The sequence below is a fragment of the Oncorhynchus masou genome, chromosome 9, assembly GCF_036934945.1.
Source record: "Oncorhynchus masou masou isolate Uvic2021 chromosome 9, UVic_Omas_1.1, whole genome shotgun sequence".
Lineage (NCBI taxonomy): Eukaryota > Metazoa > Chordata > Actinopteri > Salmoniformes > Salmonidae > Oncorhynchus > Oncorhynchus masou.
Window position 1 is genome coordinate 28,164,034 of NC_088220.1, and position 21,926 is coordinate 28,185,959.

General features: G+C 42.5%; 2 protein-coding genes across 10 annotated transcripts in view; both read right to left on the reverse strand.

Moving 5' to 3' along the window:
- Positions 1 to 21,926, reverse strand: part of LOC135545774 (protocadherin alpha-C2-like) — a 214,420-nt gene that overhangs the window by 109,199 nt on the left and 83,295 nt on the right. For 5 of the 9 annotated variants that reach the window (XM_064973633.1, XM_064973634.1, XM_064973632.1 and 2 more), the window contains exon 2: positions 21,743 to 21,820. The exons of 3 other annotated variants lie outside the window; for them this stretch is intronic. In XM_064973633.1, the coding sequence (XP_064829705.1) occupies positions 21,743 to 21,820 (78 nt within the window). Of the gene's footprint in view, positions 1 to 7,473; positions 9,994 to 21,742; positions 21,821 to 21,926 lie in introns of those variants that run through there. One more of the 9 variants, XM_064973637.1, reaches the window with a different exon arrangement.
- On the reverse strand, positions 22 to 2,771 carry LOC135545376 (protocadherin alpha-3-like). Its single transcript, XM_064972985.1, has 2 exons — positions 259 to 2,771; positions 22 to 57 (listed from the first exon to the last, which is right to left on the reverse strand). The coding sequence occupies exons 1-2, from the start codon at positions 2,635 to 2,637 to the stop codon at positions 22 to 24; spliced, it is 2,415 nt and encodes an 804-aa protein (XP_064829057.1). The 5' UTR covers positions 2,638 to 2,771.

A 21,926-nucleotide genomic window follows, 5' to 3' on the forward strand; every position in this document is an offset into this window, starting at 1 on the left:
CAACAGGCAAAAGCAGGTAGCTCAGAAGGTGAAAGATTTCAGAACCATGGGCAGCGCCTATATGTTTATCTTGACAGCGAGCAAAAGAGTACGGCATTTTTCCAACTTGTACAGGCAGGAAGATGTCTATAATTTAATTGATCATGCAAATGAGATAGAGAAGAAAAGTTCAACTTCATCCAAAGACATTGAAAAAACAAAACAAAAAAGGCTGATTAAAGGATGGATTTCTGGGTTAAGTGAAACTATAGTTCTTACCTGATCTTTGTGTGGTAATGTCTGAGTCCTGTTAAACGTGTCATTTCCATTAATACTGATCAGTTCTGCATCTGCAGGTGGATACGGAGCGGGGAAAACCACTACGTCACTCTTCAGTGTGTCTGAGCTGTAACACACGTCATACTGCTGAGTAGATTTAGAGTAAGACCAGCTTCCATCAGGGTGTGTGGTGATCATTGGGGCACTGTACCTTCTGAAACTGTCGTCTGTCCTGTGGCATTTTACAGCTATTAAACTGATGAGGCTCAATAAAAATATCACTGACACCGAAGCAATGGCGATCAACAAATACAGGTTTAAATCAGATAAGTTCTCCTCCTTTCTCGGCACATTTCTGAATTGAGTCTGGATTTCACCTGTACTTTCAACCACCACTACATCAATAGACACAGTCGCTGACAGTGAGGGTTCTCCGTTATCAGAAACCAACACGACCAACGGGTGAGTTTTCAGGTCATTGTCACTCATTCTCCTCTTAGTCCTTAGTTCCCCGGTGCTGGTTCCGATTCGGAAGAGGTTGGTTCCCTTGGGCTCAGAGATGTGATAAGAAAGCAGCGCATTGTAGCCAGAGTCGGCGTCTACAGCCCTGATCTTGGCCACAAAGTAGCCCGCTTCAGCAGAATAGGGAACGTTCTCAGTGTTAATGGAGCCATGCTCAGAATAGGGCGCGAGAATCCCAGGATTGTTGTCATTCTCATCCAGGATAAAAACGTTCACAGTCACGTTGCTGCTGAGTGGAGGAACACCAGAGTCTGTGGCCTGAACTTTAAACTGGAAAGTTTTGATCTCCTCATAGTTAAAAGACTGCAGACTGATTATATCTCCAGTATCTGAGTTTATATTAACCATTGTAGACAGAGGTGGCAATTTGCTGCTACTCTGTAAGAATGAGTAGGTCACCTTGCCATTTTCATTGACGTCAGAATCAAGTGCAGACACGGTTTTAATGACATCTACTGGACCGTTTTCTTTAACATAAATATTAATCACGGGTTCTGAGAAGTGAGGAGCGTTGTCATTTACATCAGAAACGTGTACAGTAATAATGCTGGTGCTGGAGAGACGCGGGGCCCCTTCATCCGTAGCTATGACGGTAACATTATACTGAGAAGCGCTTTCTCTGTCAAGAGGCCCATCAACCACTAACGAATAATAGTTTTTGTAGTTTGTCTCTAATTTAAAAGGGACCTTATTCTTGACCTCACATTGCACCGCTCCATTTTTGCCACCATCTCTATCGAGGACGGACACGAGAGCAATAGCAGTGCCCATCTTGGCGTTCTCCTTCACTGTGTCTAAGAGTGACGTCACAGTGAGCTCAGGGGCATTGTCGTTGAGGTCCACCACCTCCACCAACACTTTACAGTGAGCTGCCATCGGGGGCTGGCCTCTGTCACTCGCCTGCGCATGAATCTCAAAAGCAGGACTTTCCTCAAAATCAACCGTGCCTTTAACTGTGATTGTTCCCGTTTTAGAATCGATTTGAAATCTCTCTAATATATGATCTTGGCCTTTAGTTCTAAGAGAGTACACTATTTCACTGTTTGTGCCCTCATCGATGTCATTTGCATTCACATTTATTACTGTTGTTCCTATGGGCACGTTCTCGAAAACACGAGTCTTATACAAAGAGCTACTGAATATAGGACGGTTATCATTAATATCTAAAACATGTATTTTTATTTCTGACGTGCCAGACCTCGGTGGATTTCCTCCATCAACAGCGGTCAGTGTGAGCTGAATAACGGGCTGTTTCTCTCGGTCTAAAGCTGTCTGCAGCACTAACTCAGCAGACACACTCTCTCCTCCTTTGTGAATATCAAGAGAGAAATATTCATTAGGACTAAGCTTGTATGTGCTAACAGTATTCTTACCAACATCGCCATCAGACGCTTCTAAAAGAGAGAATTTCGCTCCCGTTAATGTACTCTCAGCAATGTCCATACTTTGTGACTTTTCAGCAAAATACGGAGCATTATCATTAACATCTAAAATTGTGATTTCTAGACGGTAAAGCTTCAAAGGACTGTTTATAACGGCCTCTACACTGACTGTACATTTCTGAGCTTTCACACAGAGCTCCTCTCTGTCTATTCTCTCATTTACATAGAGAACACCAGTCTTCAGATTTACCTCGAAAAACGTTCTCTTGGACCCGGTGACAATCTGAAACATACGCGACTCCAAATCCTGGACATTGAGGTTTAGATCCTTAGCGATATTTCCCACAGAAGTCCCTGGGTTTACCTCCTCTGAGACGGAATAGGAGAGCTGCCCGCACACCGCTTCCCAGTAACACTCCAGCAACACAAGCACGACATACGTCACAATAGAGCTCCTTCTGTTCGGTAAAGACATACTTCCATCGAACCTTTGCCGAGCATTGATCTAAAAATAGATATATCAGCAAAAAAATCTAAGCACAGAAAATATGTCTCAAATCCAGCTGAATTACAACATGGTAATTGTTTTGGCCTCCAACCACCGTCTCTCTCGTCTTGCTTCTTTTTGTAACAAAGCCCCGTGAAAGCTCCGCACCCTGTGAAACTGGGAGGGGACTCGAAACTCGAATGTAATATCTCAATGCCATGGTCAACAGTGACGCCACGTGGTAATATTGAAGCGTAGACCATATTAGAAAACCACATTATTCAATGACATCCATACACAACTAAGCATTATGGGAACAATATTGCCTAATTGTATGGCAAGATTTACAGAAAATACCGAGACGAAACCAAGTTAAGAGGGGAACTTTACGAAGCAGGTTTGAGGAGTTGGAAAGGTAACTTTGGTCAACTGTGAGTTAAATTTGGGATATCCGGTCATCCGAATGTGGCTCACCTTTTAGCCAGGTACATTTATATGGCAACGAATTATTCAGAACTAACATGCTCCGGGGCAGGCTAACTCACGGCTAACTCCACTTCCAATGAATGAAATGACTGAGTCGCAAGTCAAGGACCATTAAATCAGATTCCCTCCCTCTGGCAAAGATTGCGTCATCATCCCTTTCTTTGAGGAAGACAACTTATTAAATATTTTATTAATCAAATGTATTTTTTTCTGTGTTAAAAAATAGTCATGTTAAAATATATAACTTTACACATTTTGTAATAACAGAATGGATTTTAAACTTCACGCACACTCACCACGTTTCCATCCAACCATTTCATTGCATTACTCATTGTGACGGAGAAGTCCAGTAGCAACACGACTCAGGCTGGTTCGTAGAGTAGCCCTCTACAAGATCATAACTAAACCATTCATCAACCATCTCCCTGGCCACCTTCCCCTGATCAGGCCATGAAATGTTCCTCTCCATATTTGGAGGATGCATGCACTCAAAAGACTTGGGCTCTATTGGTTGACCCAGCCATGGCTCGGCTACTCATGATGTTGAATTGCTTGATTGTTTTTTGCTTTTGAAGCGCTTTGAGATTCCTCAAATATATACAAAATGTTTTTCAGCAGATTTCGTGCGTTTTTGATCGTTTTTGTGTGGCTTAATAAAAGACACACATTTTGTGAGACTTAATTCCTAGTAAAATGCACATTTTTGTGCGACTTCATTCATAGAACAATCAATTTTTTGGGGCAAACTTCAGTTCAATCTTTTGAATGTTTTTGTGCAATGCAATATGGTCTACACTAAATCTGCTAATATATATATATATATATTTTACATTTTTACATATTTAGAGGAATTGACTTTGAGATTGTCACCATGAGACATCAGGAAAATTGGTCTTCTCACAAAATTGTCTGAAGTGTCCGAACGGTTCGGCCTAAAAAAATATTATGACCCATCTATGGAAAGATGAGACTCTCATGAACATGGTGCTCTATGACCTCCACAAGTGTCAGGAGACTGGTCTGAAGTCAGTTACAGCCGATCTGCCAACCTCTGTCTGTAGCGTCTGAACTGTTTAGGGCTACAAACTAACATACTCCTCTATGGAAAGATGAGACTCATGAACACGTACATGTCGGTTATTTTGCTCTAGGACAACCATAGGCCTCACAATACTCGTCTTATGGTCCCTGGTAACAGTTGTAAAAAGTAATAGAAGTACAGTACCAGCCAAAAGTATGGACACACTGTCACGCCCTGGTCTTAGTATTTTGTGTTTTCTTTATCTATTTGGTCAGGCCAGGGTGTGACATGGGTTTTTGTATGTGGTGTATTTTTTCTTGGGGATTTTTCACATGTATTGGGATGGAAGCTTAGTGGGGTGTTCTAGGTGAATCTATGGCTGTCTGAAGTGGTTCAAAATCAGAGGCAGGTGTTTATCGTTGTCTCTGATTGGGAACCATATTTAGGCAGCCATATTCTTTGAGTGTTTGGTGGGTGATTGTCCTTTTGTTCCTTTTCCTGTCCTTATGTCTGTCGTGTACTAGTTTGCACCAGTATTAGGCTGTTTCGGTTTTCGTTACGTGTATTGTTTTGTAGTGTTTGTGTTTAGTGTTTTTTTTCATTAAACATGAATCTCAATAGCCACGCCGCATTTTGGTCCGATCCTTGCTACACCTCGTCGTCAGAGGAGATAGAAGAAAACCGTTACACACACCTACTCATTCAAGGATTTTTCTTTATTTTTACTATTATCTACATTGTAGAACAATAGTGAAGACATCAACAATATGAAATAAAACTTATGGAATCACGAAGTACCAAAAAAGTGTTAATCAACTCAAAATATATTTTACATGTTTGTTTATTCAAAGTAGCCACACTTCATCTTGATGACAGCTTTCCACACTCTTGGCATTCTCTCAACCAGCTTCATGAGGAATGCTTTTCCAACAGTCCTGAAGGAGTTCCCACATATGCTGAGCACTTGTTGGCTGCTTTTCCTTCACTCTGCGGTCCAACTCATCCCAAACCATCTCAATTCAATTGAGTTTAGGTGATTGTGGAGACCAGGTCATCTGATGCAGCACTCCATCACTCTCCTTGGTCAAATAGCACTTACACAGCCTGGAGGTGGGTTTGGGGTCATTGTCCTGTTGAATAACAAATTATAGTCCCACTAAGCACAAACCAGATGGGATGGTGCATTGCTGCAGAATGCTCTGGAAGCCATGCTGGTTAAGTGTGCCTTGAATTCTAAAAAAATCACTGACAGTGTCACCAGCAAAGCTCACCCACACCATAGCACCTCCTCCTTCGTGCTTCACGATGTGAACCACACATGCATAGATCATCCGTTCACCTACTCTGCGTATCACAAAGACGCGGCGGTTGGAACCTAAAATCTCAAATTTAGACTCATCAGACCAAAGGACAGATTTCCACCTGTCTAATGTTCATTGGTCGTGTTTCTTGGCCTAAACAAGTATTTTTCTTATTGGTGTCCTTTAGTAGTGGTTTCTTTGCAGCAATTCGACCACGAAGGCCTGATTCACTCAGTTGCCTCTGAACAGTAATGTTGAGATGTGTCTGGTACTTGAACTCTGTGAAACATTTATTTGGGCTGCAATTACTGAGGTACAGTTAACTCTAATTAACTTATCCTCTGCAGCAGAGGTAACTATGAGACTTCCTTTCCTGTGGCGGTCCTCATGAGAGCCAGTTTCATCATAGCGCTTGATGGTTTTTATAACTGAACTTGCATAAACTTTAAAAGATTTTGAAATGTGGCTTCACGAGTGGCGCAGGCGTCTAAGACACTGCATCACAGTGCTAGCTCTGTCCAGGCTGCCGGCTGCGACCGGGAGACCCATGGGGCGGTGCACAATTGGCCCAGTGTCGTCGGGGTTAGGGGAGGGTTTGTCATGCACTAGCGACTCCTATAGCGGGCTGACACGTTCGCCAGGTGTTTCTTCCAACACATTGGTGTGGCTGGCATCCGAGTTAAGTGGGCATTGTGTCAAGAAGCAGTGCGGCTTGGTTGGGTTGTGTATCGGAGGACGCACGACTCTCGACCTTTGCCTCTCCCGAGTATGTACGGGAGTTGCTGCGATGAGAAAAGACTAGCTACCAATTGGATACCACGAAAATGAGGTAAAAACATTTTTTTTAAATAGTTTGTTTATATTAAGCTTTGACTGACCTTTATGTCTTAAAGTAATTGATGAACTGTTGTTTCTCTTTGCTTAGTTGAGCTGTTCTTGCCATAATATGGACTTGGTCTTTTACCAAATAGGACTATCTTTTGTTGGCACAACACAACTGATTGGCTCAAACGCATTAAGAAGGAAAGAAATTCCACAAATTAACTTTTAACAAGGAACACCTGTTAATTGAAATGCATTCCAGGTGACTACCTCATGAAGCTGGTTGAGAGAATGCCAAGAGTGTGCAAAGTTGTCATCAAGGTAAAGGGTGGCTATTTTGAAGAATCCAAATTTAAAAAATATTTAAATTTGTTTAACACTTTTTTGGTTACTACATAATTCCATATGTGTTATTACATTGTTTTGATGGCTTCACTATTATTCTACAATGGAGAAAATAGTCAAACAAATGTTTTAAAAAACCTTGAATGAGTAGGTGTGTCCAAACTATTGACTGGTTCTATATTTATAGCGTCTGTTTAAGGACAAAAATAAGGGGATAACTAATCAAATAAAGACGGTACATAAAACCTATTTCATAACACAGTCTGCTGAATTTGAAAGATAACTTTTCTTTCATTTTGATTTCGGCAAAAATGAAAACGTGTCTCTGTTTCGCCAATGGATTGAGGTTTCACCATTGTCTCAATAAAGAATTCTGCGTTCGACGAGCCTTGTGCGATATGCACACGCAGTTACAAGCCTGCTACAATTAGCGGCAGGCGGTCCAGCAATATCAACCGTCCAAGTACGGATGAAGCCTGAGCTGGAATGTGAAGCTCACTGAATATGGTTAGCTTTAGAAAACCCTGAATACATCGAGCTTGCTTCATAGCATACCCATCAACTCTTATGCTAAATGATATTTCCGGGAAAACCTGCAAGAGAGGGTGAATCGTTTCCGCACCATGGACAGCGCGTCCAAGTTTCTCTTCAATGTGGGAAAATAGCAAGCAAGTTTAACATCTTAAATAGGCAGTGATATATCTATAATTGAACTGTTCATTCAAATAAGATAACGAGGCAAATAACAAAGTTAACCAAAAACATTGAAAATCAAAACAAAGCGACAAAGACATGTTTAGGAAAGGATAGAAGGAAAACCAATTTCTGTGTTAAAACTACAGTTCTTACCTTGTCTTTGTGGGGTAATGTCTGAGTCCTGTTAAACGTGTCATTTCCGTTAATACTGATCAGTTCTGCATCTGCAGGTGGATACGGAGCGGGGAAAACCACTACGTCACTCTTCAGTGTGTCTGAGCTGTAACACACGTCATACTGCTGAGTAGATTTAGAGTAAGACCAGCTTCCGTCAGGGTGTGTGGTGATCATTGGGGCGCTGTACCTTCTGAAATTGTCCTCTGTCCTGTGGCATTTTACAGCTATTAAACTGATGAGGCTCAGTAAAAATATCACTGACACCGAAGCAATGGCGATCAACAAATACAGGTTCAAATCAGAGAAGTTCTCCTCCTTTCTCGGCACATTTCTGAATTGAGTCTGGATTTCACCTGTACTTTCAATCACCACTACATCAATAGACACAGTCGCTGACAGTGAGGGTTCTCCGTTATCAGAAACCAACACGACCAACGGGTGAGTTTTCAGGTCATTGTCACTCATTCTCCTCTTAGTCCTTAGTTCCCCGGTGCTGGTTCCGATTCGGAAGAGGTTGGTTCCCTTGGGCTCAGAGATGTGATAAGAAAGCAGCGCATTGTAGCCAGAGTCGGCGTCTACAGCCCTGATCTTGGCCACAAAGTAGCCCGCTTCAGCAGAATAGGGAACGTTCTCAGTATTAACGGAACCGTGCTCAGAATAGGGCGCGAGAATCCCAGGACTGCTGTCATTCTCATCCAAGATAAAAACGTTCACAGTCACGTTGCTGCTGAGTGGAGGAACACCAGAGTCTGTGGCCTGAACTTTAAACTGGAAAGTTTTGATCTCCTCATAGTTAAAAGACTGCAGACAGATTATATCTCCAGTATGAGAGTTTAAATTTACAAATGATGATATTGGAACACTTGTATTTAATAATGAATACGTCATCTTTGCATTTTCATCTGAATCTGGGTCAAAAGCAGACATCGTACAAATGACGTCTCCTACCGGACTGTTCTCTTTCACATAAACATTAATCACGGGTTCTGAGAAGCGAGGAGCGTTGTCATTTACATCAGAAACGTGTACTGTAATAACGCTGGTGCTGGAGAGAGGCGGGGTCCCTTCATCCGTAGCTGTGATGGTGACATTATACTGAGAAGCGCTTTCTCTGTCCAGAGGCCCGTCGACCACTAACGAATAATAGTTTTTATAGTTTGTCTCCAGTTTAAATGGGACTTTATTCACAATATCACAATTCACTATTCCATTTTTTCCACCATCTTTATCGAGGACGGACACGAGAGCAATAGCAGTGCCCATCTTGGCGTTCTCCTTCACTGTGTCTAAGAGTGACGTCACAGTGATGTCAGGGGCATTGTCGTTGAGGTCCGCCACCTCTACCAAAACTTTACAGTGAGCTGCCATCGGGGGCTGGCCTCTGTCACTCACTTCTGCACGGATCTCAAAGGCAGGACTTTTTTCGAAATCTATATGCCCTTTAACTGTGATTGTTCCCGTTTTAGAATCGATTTGAAATCTATCTAATATATGATCTTGGCCTTTACTTCTTAGCGAATACACCATTTCACTGTTTATGCCTTCATCGACATCAGACGCATTCAGAGTGATTACTTTTGTCCCTATTGCCACATTTTCGAAAAGTCGAGTCTTATACAACGAGATACTAAAAACCGGAGCGTTATCATTGATGTCCAAAACATTAACTACAATCTCTGATGTGCCCGACCTCGGTGGGTTGCCACCATCAATGGCCGTCAGTGTGAGCTTAATAACAGACTGTTTCTCTCGGTCTAACGCTTTCTGCAGCAGTAAGTCAGCAGACACACTTTCTCCTCCTTTGTGTATATCAAGAGCGAAGTATTCATTAGGGCTAAGCATGTATGTACTAACATAATTCTTACCCACATCCGCATCATTTGCCTCTGCTAGGGCGAATCTCAAGCCTGGCAATGTACTCTCTGCTATATTGATACTTTGTGATTTTTCAATAAACGACGGAGCATTATCGTTAACATCTAAAATAGTGATTTCGAGACGGTAAAGCTTCAACGGACTGTTTATAACGGCCTCTACACTGACTGTACATTTCGGAGCCTTCACACAGAGCTCCTCTCTGTCTATTCTCTCATTCACATAGAGAACACCAGTCTTTAGATTTACCTCAAAATACTTTCTCTTGGACCCGGTGACAATCTGAAACATACGCGACTCCAAATCCTGGACATTGAGGTTTAGATCCTTAGCGATATTTCCCACAGAAGTCCCGGGGTTTACCTCCTCTGAGACGGAATAGGAGAGCTGCCCGCACACCGCTTCCCAGTAACACTCCAGCAACACAAGCACGACATACGTCACAATAGAGCTCCTTCTGTTCGGTAAAGACATACTTCCATCGAACATGAGCCACATATAGGTCCGAAGAGATGAAATTACATTTAAAACAATCAAGATTTTGAAGAAGTTATTTGTCAAATTCGGATGCAATTGTAGAAGGTAGAAACAGACTGATCTTGATGCCGACTATTCGCTCTCTCGTCCTGCGTCTCTTTGTGACAATGCAGCAAGACATGTTCTCACCCTGTGAAGGCGGGATGGGCCTCTTACCGCCCGTGACCATTTCTCACACTAACGGTCAACAGTGACGCCAAGTGGTGAAAAATGTGACATACTCCAATCATGAAGCGTAGAAATGCAATTGCCTGCAAAACAAGCAGATACGGTGTATTTAGCATGTTCCACCAGAGCACGAATCCAATAATCAAATCGGAACACTTAACAACACTGAACATGAATTTCTGAAAATGGGGTGTATCTTGTAGGCAAAATGTAGTTCTGGCTTTCAGCACCACGGACAGCACTAGCAGCCTATGCAGTTAAAAACCTCAGTCAGGTTGCTAGGAACAACATGTGTATGTGTGTGCGTGTGTGTGTGTGTGTTCGCATAATCGGCAATAATAGTAATTCAGAGTTAGTGTATGTAGGCCATGATAATGAGTAATACACTCCAACCAACAGCAGGCATTAAACCCTTATGGATGACTTAAGTATATTTATATCTCTCTATCTCTTTCCCCTCTTATATCCCCCTCTCAGGAGCGTAAGCCTGAAGTAGGAAGGTGTGGTGACACCTATCTATCTATCTACATTCCCAGTGACAACTATTCCATTTCTACCCAATATAGCCTGCAAGGCACCTAAGCTTGCTATTAATAGAAGGCTGACCATAAGTTACTGTTATATCATTACTAGTGATCTGTAATATTGTAGGGTACACAGGCACAACACTGTATGTGTCCAACTAAGAACATGTACAGTACCAGTCAAAAGTTTGGACACACCTACACATTCCAGGGTTTTTCTTTATTTGTACTATTTTCTACATTGTAGAATAATAGTGGAAAAATCTAAACAATGAAATAACAAATATGGAATCCTGTAGTAACCAAAAAAGTGTTAACAAGTCAAAATATAGATGATTCTGTACTGTGTAGGAGATCAAGTTGAGTGTGTGTGTGTGTGTTAGGGCTGCATAACTAATCAAATTCACACAGAAATCACATGTTGACATGTGCAATATCCATATCCATCCTCCTAGTTCTAGTTCTAGTCCTAGTCCTAGTTCTAGTCCTAGTCCTAGTTCTATTTCTAGTTCTAGAACTTTTTCAACAGGACAATGACACAGCACACTTCCTGGCTGTGTAAGGGCTATTTGACCAAGAAGGAGAGTGATGGAATGCTGCATCACATGACCTGGTCTCCACAATAACCTGTCCTCAACCCAATTGAGATGGTTTGCGATGAGTTGGACTGCAGAGTGAAGGAAAAGTAGCCAACAAGTTCTCAACATATGTGGGAACTCCTTCAAGACTGTTGGAAAAGCATTCCAGGTGAAGCTGGTTGAGAGAATGCTGAGTGTGCAAAGCTGTCATCACGGCAAGGGGTGTTTACTTTAAATGATCTCAAATATAAAATATATTTAGATTTGTTTAACACTTTTTTGGTTACTACATGATTCTATTTGTTTTATTTCATAGTTTTGATAGCTTCACTATTATTCTACAATGTAGAAAATAGTAAAAATAAAGAAAACCTTTTGAATGAGTAGGTGTATCCAAACCTTTGACTGGTACTGTATGTCAGTATACCAGGGAGGAACATTCGATAAATAAACAACAACCTCCCACCTCTCTTTATCCCTCTTGCACCCCCTCTCCTCACTCTATCTCTCTCTCTCTCTCTCTCTCTCTCTCTCTCTCTCTCTCTCTCTCTCTCTCTCTCTCTCTCTCTCTCTCTCTCTCTCTCTATATATATATATATATATATATATATATCACACACACACACACACACACACACACACACACACACACACACACACACACACACACACACACACACACACACACACACACACACACACACACACACACACACACACACACACACAGACACAAGCTGATGTTTTCCTGCTCATTGATGCAGGACCGGTTGTGGTCTGCTCTATCAACAGATTTCTGGGTATTTTGGTGTATTTTATTTTGTATGTTACCCTGTATCTCCACAGAGACAGTGGTTAGGAGTTTACGGACATTTGGTTATGTATAATCCATGGATTAGGCCCTGGGTGAAGAGGCTCTTGTCCCATTTCCATTCAGTTGGAAACATGAAAGATGATTTGAAATATTAATCATCATCATATTCCAAAGTCATAATCTTCTTCTCCCTATGCCCAATAGAAATAATAACTAGGCAGGTCTGACCCCATCAGAGGATTTCTAGGTCCCAATAGGAGAGAGCAGACACATAACAGTATGGGCCTACATGCACAAGAATGAGTCATTCTTGCATGTACGTACTGCTCTCTCTGTTACATACACACACACACACACGGGCTGCATGATGTGGGCCACTTTTCTTTTTACCAAATATTGCAATTAAGATTTGGCTTGCAATGTGGATCAAAACATTTTAGTGAACTATTGGAATCCTAGGACTAGAACTAGGACTAGGACTAGAACTAGAACTAGAACTAGGACTAGGAGGATGGATATGGATATTGCACATGTCAACATGTGATTTCTGTGTGAATTTGATTAGTTATGCAGCCCTAACACACACACACACACACTCAACTTGATCTCCTACACAGTACAGAATCATCTGATTTGGGGTTATGGCTCACAGTCTACTGAACAGCCTGTTGAACCCCGACCATGGCTGAGCCAAAATCACTATTTTTACAAACTACTCTAACAAACTCACAGCTAAAATGAACTACGAATACACAGCTAAACTGAACTACACTACATTTTCAAAAGTATATGGACACCTGCTCGTCGAACATCTCATTCCAACATCATGGGCATTAATATGGAGTTGGTCCCTCTTTGCTGCTATAACAGCCTCCACTCTTCTGAGAAGGCTTTCCACTAGATGTTGGAACATTGCTGCAGGGACTTGCTTCCATTCAGCTACAAGAGCATTAGTGAGGTCGGGCACTGATGTTGGGCGATTAGGCCTGGCTCGCAGTCGGCGTTCCAATTCATTGCAAAGGTGTTCAATGGGGTTGAGGTCAGAGCTCTGTGCAGACCAGTCAAGTTCTACCACACTGATCTACAAATCATTTCTGAAAAGACTGTGCTTTGTGCACAGGGGCATTGTCATGCTGAAACAGGAAAGGGCCTTCCCCAAACTGTTACCACAAAGTTGGAAGCACATAATCATCTAGAATGCCATTGTATGCTGTAGTGTTAAGATTTCCCTTCAGTGTAACTAAGGGGCATAGCCCGAATCATGAAAAACAGCCCCAGACCATTATTCCTCCTCCACCAAACTTTACAGTTGGCACTATGCATTGGGGCAGGTAGCGTTCTCCTGGTATCTGTCAAACTCAAATTTGTCCGTCGGACTGCCAGATGGTGAAGTGTGATTCATCGCTTCAGAACACGTTTCCACTGCTCCAGAGGCCAATGGCCATGGAAACCCATTTCATGAAGCTCCCGACGAACAGTTCTTGTGCTGACATTGCTTCCAGAGGCCGTTTGGAACTCGGTAGTGAGTGTTGCAACCGATAACATATGATTTGTACGTGTTACATGCTTCAGCACTCGGCAGTCTCATTTTGTGAGCTTGTGTGGCCTACCACATTGTTGCTCCTAAACATTTCCACTTCACAATAACAGCACTTACAGTTGACCGGGGCAGCTCTGGCAGGGCAGAAATTTGCTATGATAGTGCCACGTTGAAAGTCACTGAGCACTTCAGTAAGGCTATTCTACTGCCAATGTTTGTCTATGGAGATTGCATGGGTGCTCAATTTTATTCACCTGTCAGCAATGGGTGTAGCTGAAATAGCCAAATCCACTCATTTGAAGGGGTGTCCACATACTTTCGTATATACAGTGGCAAGAAAAAGTATGTGAACCCTTTGGAATTACCTGCACTTCTGCATAAATTGGTCATAACATTTTATCTGATCTTCATCTAGGTCACAACAAAAGACAAACACAGTCTTCTTAAACTAATAGCACACAAACAATAATATATTTTCATGTCTTTCTTGAATACACCGTGTAAACATTCACAGTGTAGGGTGGGAAAAGTGTGTGAACCCTTGGATTTAATGACTGGCTGACCCTCCTTTGGAAGCAATAACCTCAACCAAACGTTTTCTGTAGTTGCGGATCAAACTTGCACAACAGTCAGGAAGAATTTTGGACCATTCCTCTTTACAAAATTGTTTCAGTTCAGCAATATTCTTGTCTGGTGTGAACTGCTCTCTTGAGGTCATGCCACAGCATCTCAATCAGGTTGAGGTCAGGACTGACTGGGCCACTCCAGAAGGCGTATTTTATTCTGTTCAAGCCATTCTGTTGTTGATTTACTTCTGTGTTTTGGGTCGTTTTCCTGTTGCATCACCCAACTTCTGTTGAGCATCAATTGGCAGACAGATAACCTAACATTCTCTTGCAAAATGTCTTGACAAACTTGGGAATTCATTTTTCAGACGATGATAGTAAGCTATCCAGGCCCTGAGGCAGCAAAGCAGCCCCAAACCATGATGCTCCCTCCCCCATACTTTAAAGTTGGGATGAGGTTTTGATGTTGGTGTGTTGTGCCTTTTTTCTCCACACATAGTGTTGTGTGTTCCTTCCAAACAACTTAACTGTAGTTTCATCTGTCCGCGGAATATTTTGCCAGTAGCATTCTAGACAAGAAAAATACAATAGTTTGTGTGTTATTAGTTTAACCGCAGCATGTTTGTCTATTGTCTATTGTTGTGACTTAGAAGATCAGATCACTTTTTATGACCAATTCATGCAAAAATCCAGATAATTCCAAAGGGTTTACATATTTTTTCTTGCCACTGTAAAGTGTACGAAGACACAGCTGAACTACACTCCCTTAACCAAGGAATCTCAAGCAGAAGAGATGCTTTCATATCCCACACTTTCAGATGCACAAGTCCTAAAAGACAATAATGAGTACGTGTTGTGGCGTTGTAGTCGTTCACCAGGGAAAAGGGATTTCATATCTACTCAGCACTTAGTGACCTATCAACATTCCAATATAGCCCTGCCTCGTGGTTATTTAATTGTGTCAAGAGGGTAAGTGCCTTCATATAATGTCATCAACTTATATAACAATTTCAAAAAAATCTCAAAGTGCTTTAAAGCACAAAAAAGAAAAGTGATTTAGAAAAACAACATCCTAACAACATCACATCATGACATCATAACATCATGACATCATAACATCCTAACAACATCACATCATGACATCATAACATCATAACATCATGACATCAAGACATCATAAAATCATGACATCATGACATCATAACATCATGACATCCAGACATCATAACATCATGACATCATAACATTGTGACATCATAACATCATTGTCACGTTCTGACCATAGTTCTTTTGTGTTTTCCTTGTTTTAGTGTTGGTCAGGACGTGAGCTGGGTGGACATTCTATGTTGTGTGTTTAGTTTGTCCGTTTCTATGTATGGCCTGATATGGTTCTCAATCAGAGGCAGGTGTTAGTCATTGTCTCTGTTTGGGAACCATATTTAGGTAGCTTGTTTTGTGTTGGGGTTTGTGGGTGGTTGTTTCCTGTCTTTGTGTTCTCGGCACCAGATAGGACTGTTTCGGGTTTTGCCACGTTTGTTATTTTGTATTTGTATAGTGTTCACGTTATTGTCTTTTATTAAACATGTTTTACACGAACTACGCTGCGTCTTGGTCCTCCGATCCTTCTCGCTTCTCCTCCTCAGACGAAGAGGAGGAGGAAAACCATTACAATCATGACATCCAGACATCATAACATCAAGCCATCAAGGCATCATAACATCCTAAAATCATGACATCATAACATAATGACACAACATCATGACATCCAGACATCATGACATCATGAGATGGACAGTCATTAGAAAGTACATGGTTTGAGTGGTCATCTGAGGGAAAGGCAGGCAGCGTGGTCTCATCAAGGTGCCTCGCTGTCTCTGTCTTTTCCGTAACGTTAGCTATATACTATCATTGCTCTTTAAGTAAATGTTAGCTGACCCATATCTGGCCATATCCATCTCTCCCACTGACCCACTCTCAGTGGAGTCAGACCTCAAATAGAGCTCAGTAGGGACATGCGGTGTGAAATGGATCATTCCTGAGGTGTGAAATATGCCGATGTCATAGACCAACGGCATAATTTCCTCCTCTCTTTGCTCACTATACTGCTGGGATGGGAGGATCCGCAGAGGGGGCAATGAAACAATTAGATAGAAAGACAGGAGGCTTGCACACAAGCAAAAACACAAACACCCCTACACAAATACACACATACATGAATATTCAGTCTCCTCAATTACACTGGAATTCTGCTGCATGGAATCACCCCAACTATTCCTCATGTCCAGAGGGTATGATAACCGAATGCTCTACATTATTAATAAATAGTAAACGGTTGGTAAATAAAGAGACCGAACGTTCGCTTCCTGATTGTAGATAAATGGGGTATGGTCTGTCTGTCTGTCTGTGTCTCTGTCTGTCTGTCTGTCTGTCTGTCTGTCTGTCTGTCTGTCTGTCTGTCTGTCTGTCTGTCTGTCTGTCTGTCTGTCTGTCTGTCTGTCTGAATGTCTGTCTGTCTGTCTGTCTGTCTGTCTGTCTGTCTGTCTGTCTGTCTGTCTGTCTTATTAACCAGGAGGGGCAGGGAGAGAGAGGGAGCAAGAAGGTGGGTAACAAGGGAGATTTTTTCGAGGGTGTTGATGTGTGTAGCCTATGTGTGTGTGTGCTTGTGTGTGTGTGCATATGTGCGTGTGTGTGTGCACCTGTGCGTCTTGAAATTAGAGCGTGTCTGGGAGGAGAAGGGGGATGAGTAGCCTACTCATGTTTATTTATTTTTTAACAAAAACCCATTGTTTCATACTGTTGAGTGAATGGGCATTTACTCTCTCTCTCTGTGTGTTAGTGTGTATGTTTCTGCTTGAGTGTGTATGTTAGTGTGTGTTTTAGTGTGTGTGTTAGTGTGTGTGTTTTAGTGTGTGTTTTAGTGTGTGTGTGTGTAGTGTGTGTTTTAGTGTGTGTGGTAGTGTGTGTGTGTTAGTGTGTATGTTTCAGCTTGAGTGTGTATGTTAGTGTGTGTGTTAGTGGGTGTGTTAGTGTCTGTGTTAGTGGGTGAGAGAGTGGGTCTGTGTTAGCACATGAAGGAGGGATGGGGAGCTATGTTAGCAGAACAAGCGAGTTTCTCCTCCTTCTGCACAGCTCTCTGGTCTCCGTGGTAACCACAACTCACCATGAGGGAGCGGGGGCTGAGGACATGCGCACACACACTCAAACACACACTCAAACACACATGGCTGAAGGCTTATTATTCAAAGGCTGCTGAGAGCATGAATGATAACACAAGTCCTTCTGGATCTCCTCCTGCTTTCTGCACAGCTCTCCTATTCAGAGATCCCTATCTGCTTCTGTTCATATTCACACTACCCTGTCATCTCTGAGCAGTGAGTACAAAGCATACTCCCCATGATGTGACACCCAAACACACACACACACACACACACACACACACACACACACACACACACACACACACACACACACACACACACACACACACACACACACACACACACACACACACACACACACACACACACACACACACACACACACACACACACACAGGGTTGCTGCTGGCTTGCTCATGCATTGATAGTGTAGCGCAGCAGCATATTCACTGTGAGAGCTAGCAGCTCCCATCTCCGTCACCACACCCCCACAGAGAGTCTGACCTTCTCACTCGGCCTGCCCAGCTCCCTGCACCCTCACTGGGCCAAGGCTCCAGAGACCTCCCCCTATCTGTGGTAAAACAGACTATACAGTGACCATATCCCTTTATGAGGACAGATACTGATACAGACACACACCACGTTGTCTATGTATTGCTATGGTAAGCACAGTATAGGGAGCAGCATCTATGCCATACACCTATGTGATGCATCTCTTTAGTACCATGCCTCCCTTATGGACAAGACCAGACAAAGAAAAACCCTTTCTGTAGCACATAGTGACCAGCCTTCCACAGCTGTATGCCTCCTCTGTGTGTGCTTCCTGCTGTAAGATCAGTGCAGCAGAGATACAGACTTCTGTCGGATTGAGGAACAGACAGACTATTACAGTCCTCTGTAGGCTTGTGTAACAGACAGACAATTACAGTCCTCTGTAGGCTTGTGTAACAGACAGACAATTACAGTCCTCTGTAGGCTTGTGTAACAGACAGACTATTACAGTCCTCTGTAGGCTTGTGTAACAGACAGACTATTACAGTCCTCTGTAGGCTTGTGTAACAGACAGACTATTACAGTCCTCTGCATGCTTGTGTAACAGACAGACTATTACAGTCCTCTGTAGGCTTGTGTAACAGACAGACTATGCAGGAGTGTGTTATAATAATGCTATCAATAAAACCCCACCCTACTGCAGCATGACGCTAATGACAAAGCTGCTGTGGTACAGTGGGAATGGAGAGGGAGGAGGAAAGGAGGGAGAGAGAGGAGGAAAGAAGGGAGAGAGAGAGGAGGAAGGGAGGGAGAGAGATGAGGAAAGGAGGGAGAGAGAGAGAAGGAAGGGAGGGAGAGATAGATGAGGAAAGGAGGGGGAGAGAGAGAGATGAGTAAATGAGGGAGAGAGAGAGGGGGAAGGGAGGGAGAGAGAGAGGGGAGGAACTCGTGATGGAGATAGGAGGAAGGGAGAGAGTGGGAGGCAAGTGAGAGAACGAGAGAGAGAAAGGGGGGGGGATACAGTAAAATGGGAGAGAATGAGAGAGGTGGAGAGAAAACGAGGGAGAGACGGGGAGTGAGGGAGAGAGAGAAAGTGGAAGAGAGCTGAAAGGGAAAGAAAGAAGGAAGAGAGGGATGGAGAAATGAGAGCAGAGAGAAATGTGTAAAGATGGGAAGTCATGCAGAAGAAAGCCATAACTTGTGTAACATCACATGGCCAATTGCCTATTCCTTAAATATATTTTTCACAACCTCATATTATTCAGAGATAGATTTGAGGAGTTTTTAAACATCATATGCACACACACACACACACTCATACACACACACACACACACACACACACACACACACACACACACACACACACACACACACACACACACACACACACACACACACACACACACACACACACACACACACACACACACACACACACACATACGATGAATCGCTCCCAGTATTTAATCCAACTAGTACTTAATCATTTATTTACAAATCTGTGTTCCCCTCGTTCCTGGATAAGTAGGACAGGGGCGGGACCAGAGTCACAGGAAGGAACTAGATGAAAACCAGGACACAGCAATATGCAGCGTGCACACACACACACACACACACACACACACACACACACACACACACACACACACACACACACACACACACACACACACACACACACACACACACACACACACACACACACACACACACACACACACACACACACCCGACAGATATAGATACAGACCGAGTAACCAAACACAAGACTCACATGGAAAACAATGGCACAATGCCCACAATGCTTTGGACTCACATAATTAGCTACTGCACTGTGACAACAAAATAACTGGATGAAAACTAGCATCTTACCATGGCTGAAATCACACTGTTGTCTACTTTCGTGCCTTCGTGGCTTATGTCAAAATGATAGAAAGACATGAACGTACTACAGCGATCATCTTTCATATCAGAATAACTGTGCATAAGGAAATGTGACCTCTCGGAAAAGACCAAGCAAACTATCATTTCTGAAGTCAACAGACGACAGTGCGTTATTGATGCTGCAGAGCTGAATCTAATTGGAAGTCAGCATGCATGCGAGTGTCTGGGTTACAAGTTTAGTAGTGTCTGGGTTAGTAGTTTAGCATTGTCTGGGTTAGTAGTTTAGTAGTGTCTGGGTTACTAGTTTAGTAGTGTCTGGGTTTATAGTTTAGTAGTGTCTGGGTTACTAGTTTAGTAGTGTCTGGGTTAGTAGTTTAGTAGTGTCTGGGTTAGTAGTTTAGTAGTGTCTGGGTTAGTAGTTTAGTATTGTCTGGGTTAGTAGTTTAGTATTGTCTGGGTTACTAGTTTAGTAGTGTCTGGGTTACGAGTTTAGTAGTGTCTGGGTTAATAGTTTAGTAGTGTCTGGGTTAGTAGTTTAGCAGTGTCTGGGTTACTAATTTAGTAGTATCTGGGTTACTAGTTTAGTAGTGTCTGGATTAGTAGTTTAGTATTGTCTGGGATAGTAGTTTAGTAGTGTCTGGGTTACTAGTTTAGTAAAGTCTGGGTTAATAGTTTAGTAGTGTCTGGGTTACTAGTTTAGTAGTGTCTGGGTTACTAGTTTAGTAGTGTCTGGGTTACTAGTTTAGTAGTGTCTGGGTTACTAGTTTAGTAGTGTCTGGGTTAGTAGTTTAGTAGTGTCTGGGTTAGTAGTTTGGTAGTGTCTGGGTTACTAGTTTAGTAGTGTCTGGGTTAGTAGTTTAGTAGTGTCTTGATTAGTAGTGTCTGGGCTACTAGTTTAGTAGTATCTGGATTACTAGTTTAGTAGTGTCTGGGTTAGTAGTTTAGTAGTGTCTGGGTTAATAGTTTAGTAGTGTCTGGGTTAGTAGTTTAGTAGTGTCTGGGTTAATAGTTTAGTAGTGTCTGGATTAGTAGTTTAGTAGTGTCTGGGTTAGTAGTTTAGTAGTGTCTGGGTTAGTAGTTTAGTAGTGTCTGGGTTAATAGTTTAGTAGTGTCTGGATTAGTAGTTTGGTAGTGTCTGGGTTAATAGTTTAGTAGTGTCTGGGTTAGTAGTTTAGTAGTGTCTGGATTAATAGTTTAGTAGTGTCTGGGTTAATAGTTTAGTAGTGTCTGGGTTAGTAGTTTAGTAGTGTCTGGGTTAATAGTTTAGTAGTGTTTGGATTAGTAGTTTAGTAGTGTCTGGGTTAATAGTTTAGTAATGTCTGGGTTAATAGTTTAGTAGTGTCTGGGTTAATAGTTTAGTAGTGTTTGGATTAGTAGTTTAGTAGTGTCTGGGTTAATAGTTTAGTAGTGTCTGGGTTAATAGTTTATAGTGTCTGGGTTAGTAGTTTAGTAGTGTCTGGGTTAGTAGTTTAGTAGTGTCCGGTTTAGTAGTTTAGTAGTGTCTGGGTTAGTAGTTTAGTAGTGTCTGGGTTAGTAGGTTAGTAGTGTCTGGGTTAGTAGTTTAGTAGTGTCCGGGTTAGTAGTTTAGTAGTGTCTGGATTAGTAGTGTACGAGACAGAGGAATGACCTGTGTTAGAGGAAAACAACCATGCTATCAAAAGCAAGGCCATGGTTGGCTGTTGATTGGGTATCCACACAATAAGCATCAGCAATAATAACTCTGATAGGCTGTCCAGACCTCACACGCCTATAAAAAGCTCTTTCATTTGCTCTCAAAGAGTGTCTAGGACACAGGCGGTGTCCGATAGAATCACAGTCCCCTTGGGGCCACCTTCGGAGGGGTAAGAGCCCCACAGCATAACTGCTTCGCTACCTCCCCCCTTTCACCCACCGTGACACACATGCTCCCCCACTCCCAGTTCCCCTACCCCTCCCTCTTCTCCCCATTCTGAAGAGCACTACCATGAATCGAGGACAGGGAGCCCACGAGGACAGAATGAATAGGCATCTATTATGTACAAACACTGTCAGTGACACACTATTACACACGTATAGAGAGAGACTAAGACGACATTGAAACACGTATAATCAGGGATTTTACTATACCGTTAGTTTTCTGGGTTGTGTGTGTGAGAGAGACTGGGGGCGACTTTGGGGATCCTGCCTTAACGTTTCACTTCTCATCTGTATCCAAAACAGAAACACAACAAACATTTGTAGCGCACAAACAATATGATCTTCCACCCCACGTCTGTTAGGCTTGCAGGGAAAAACAGAGAAATGTGTCCGG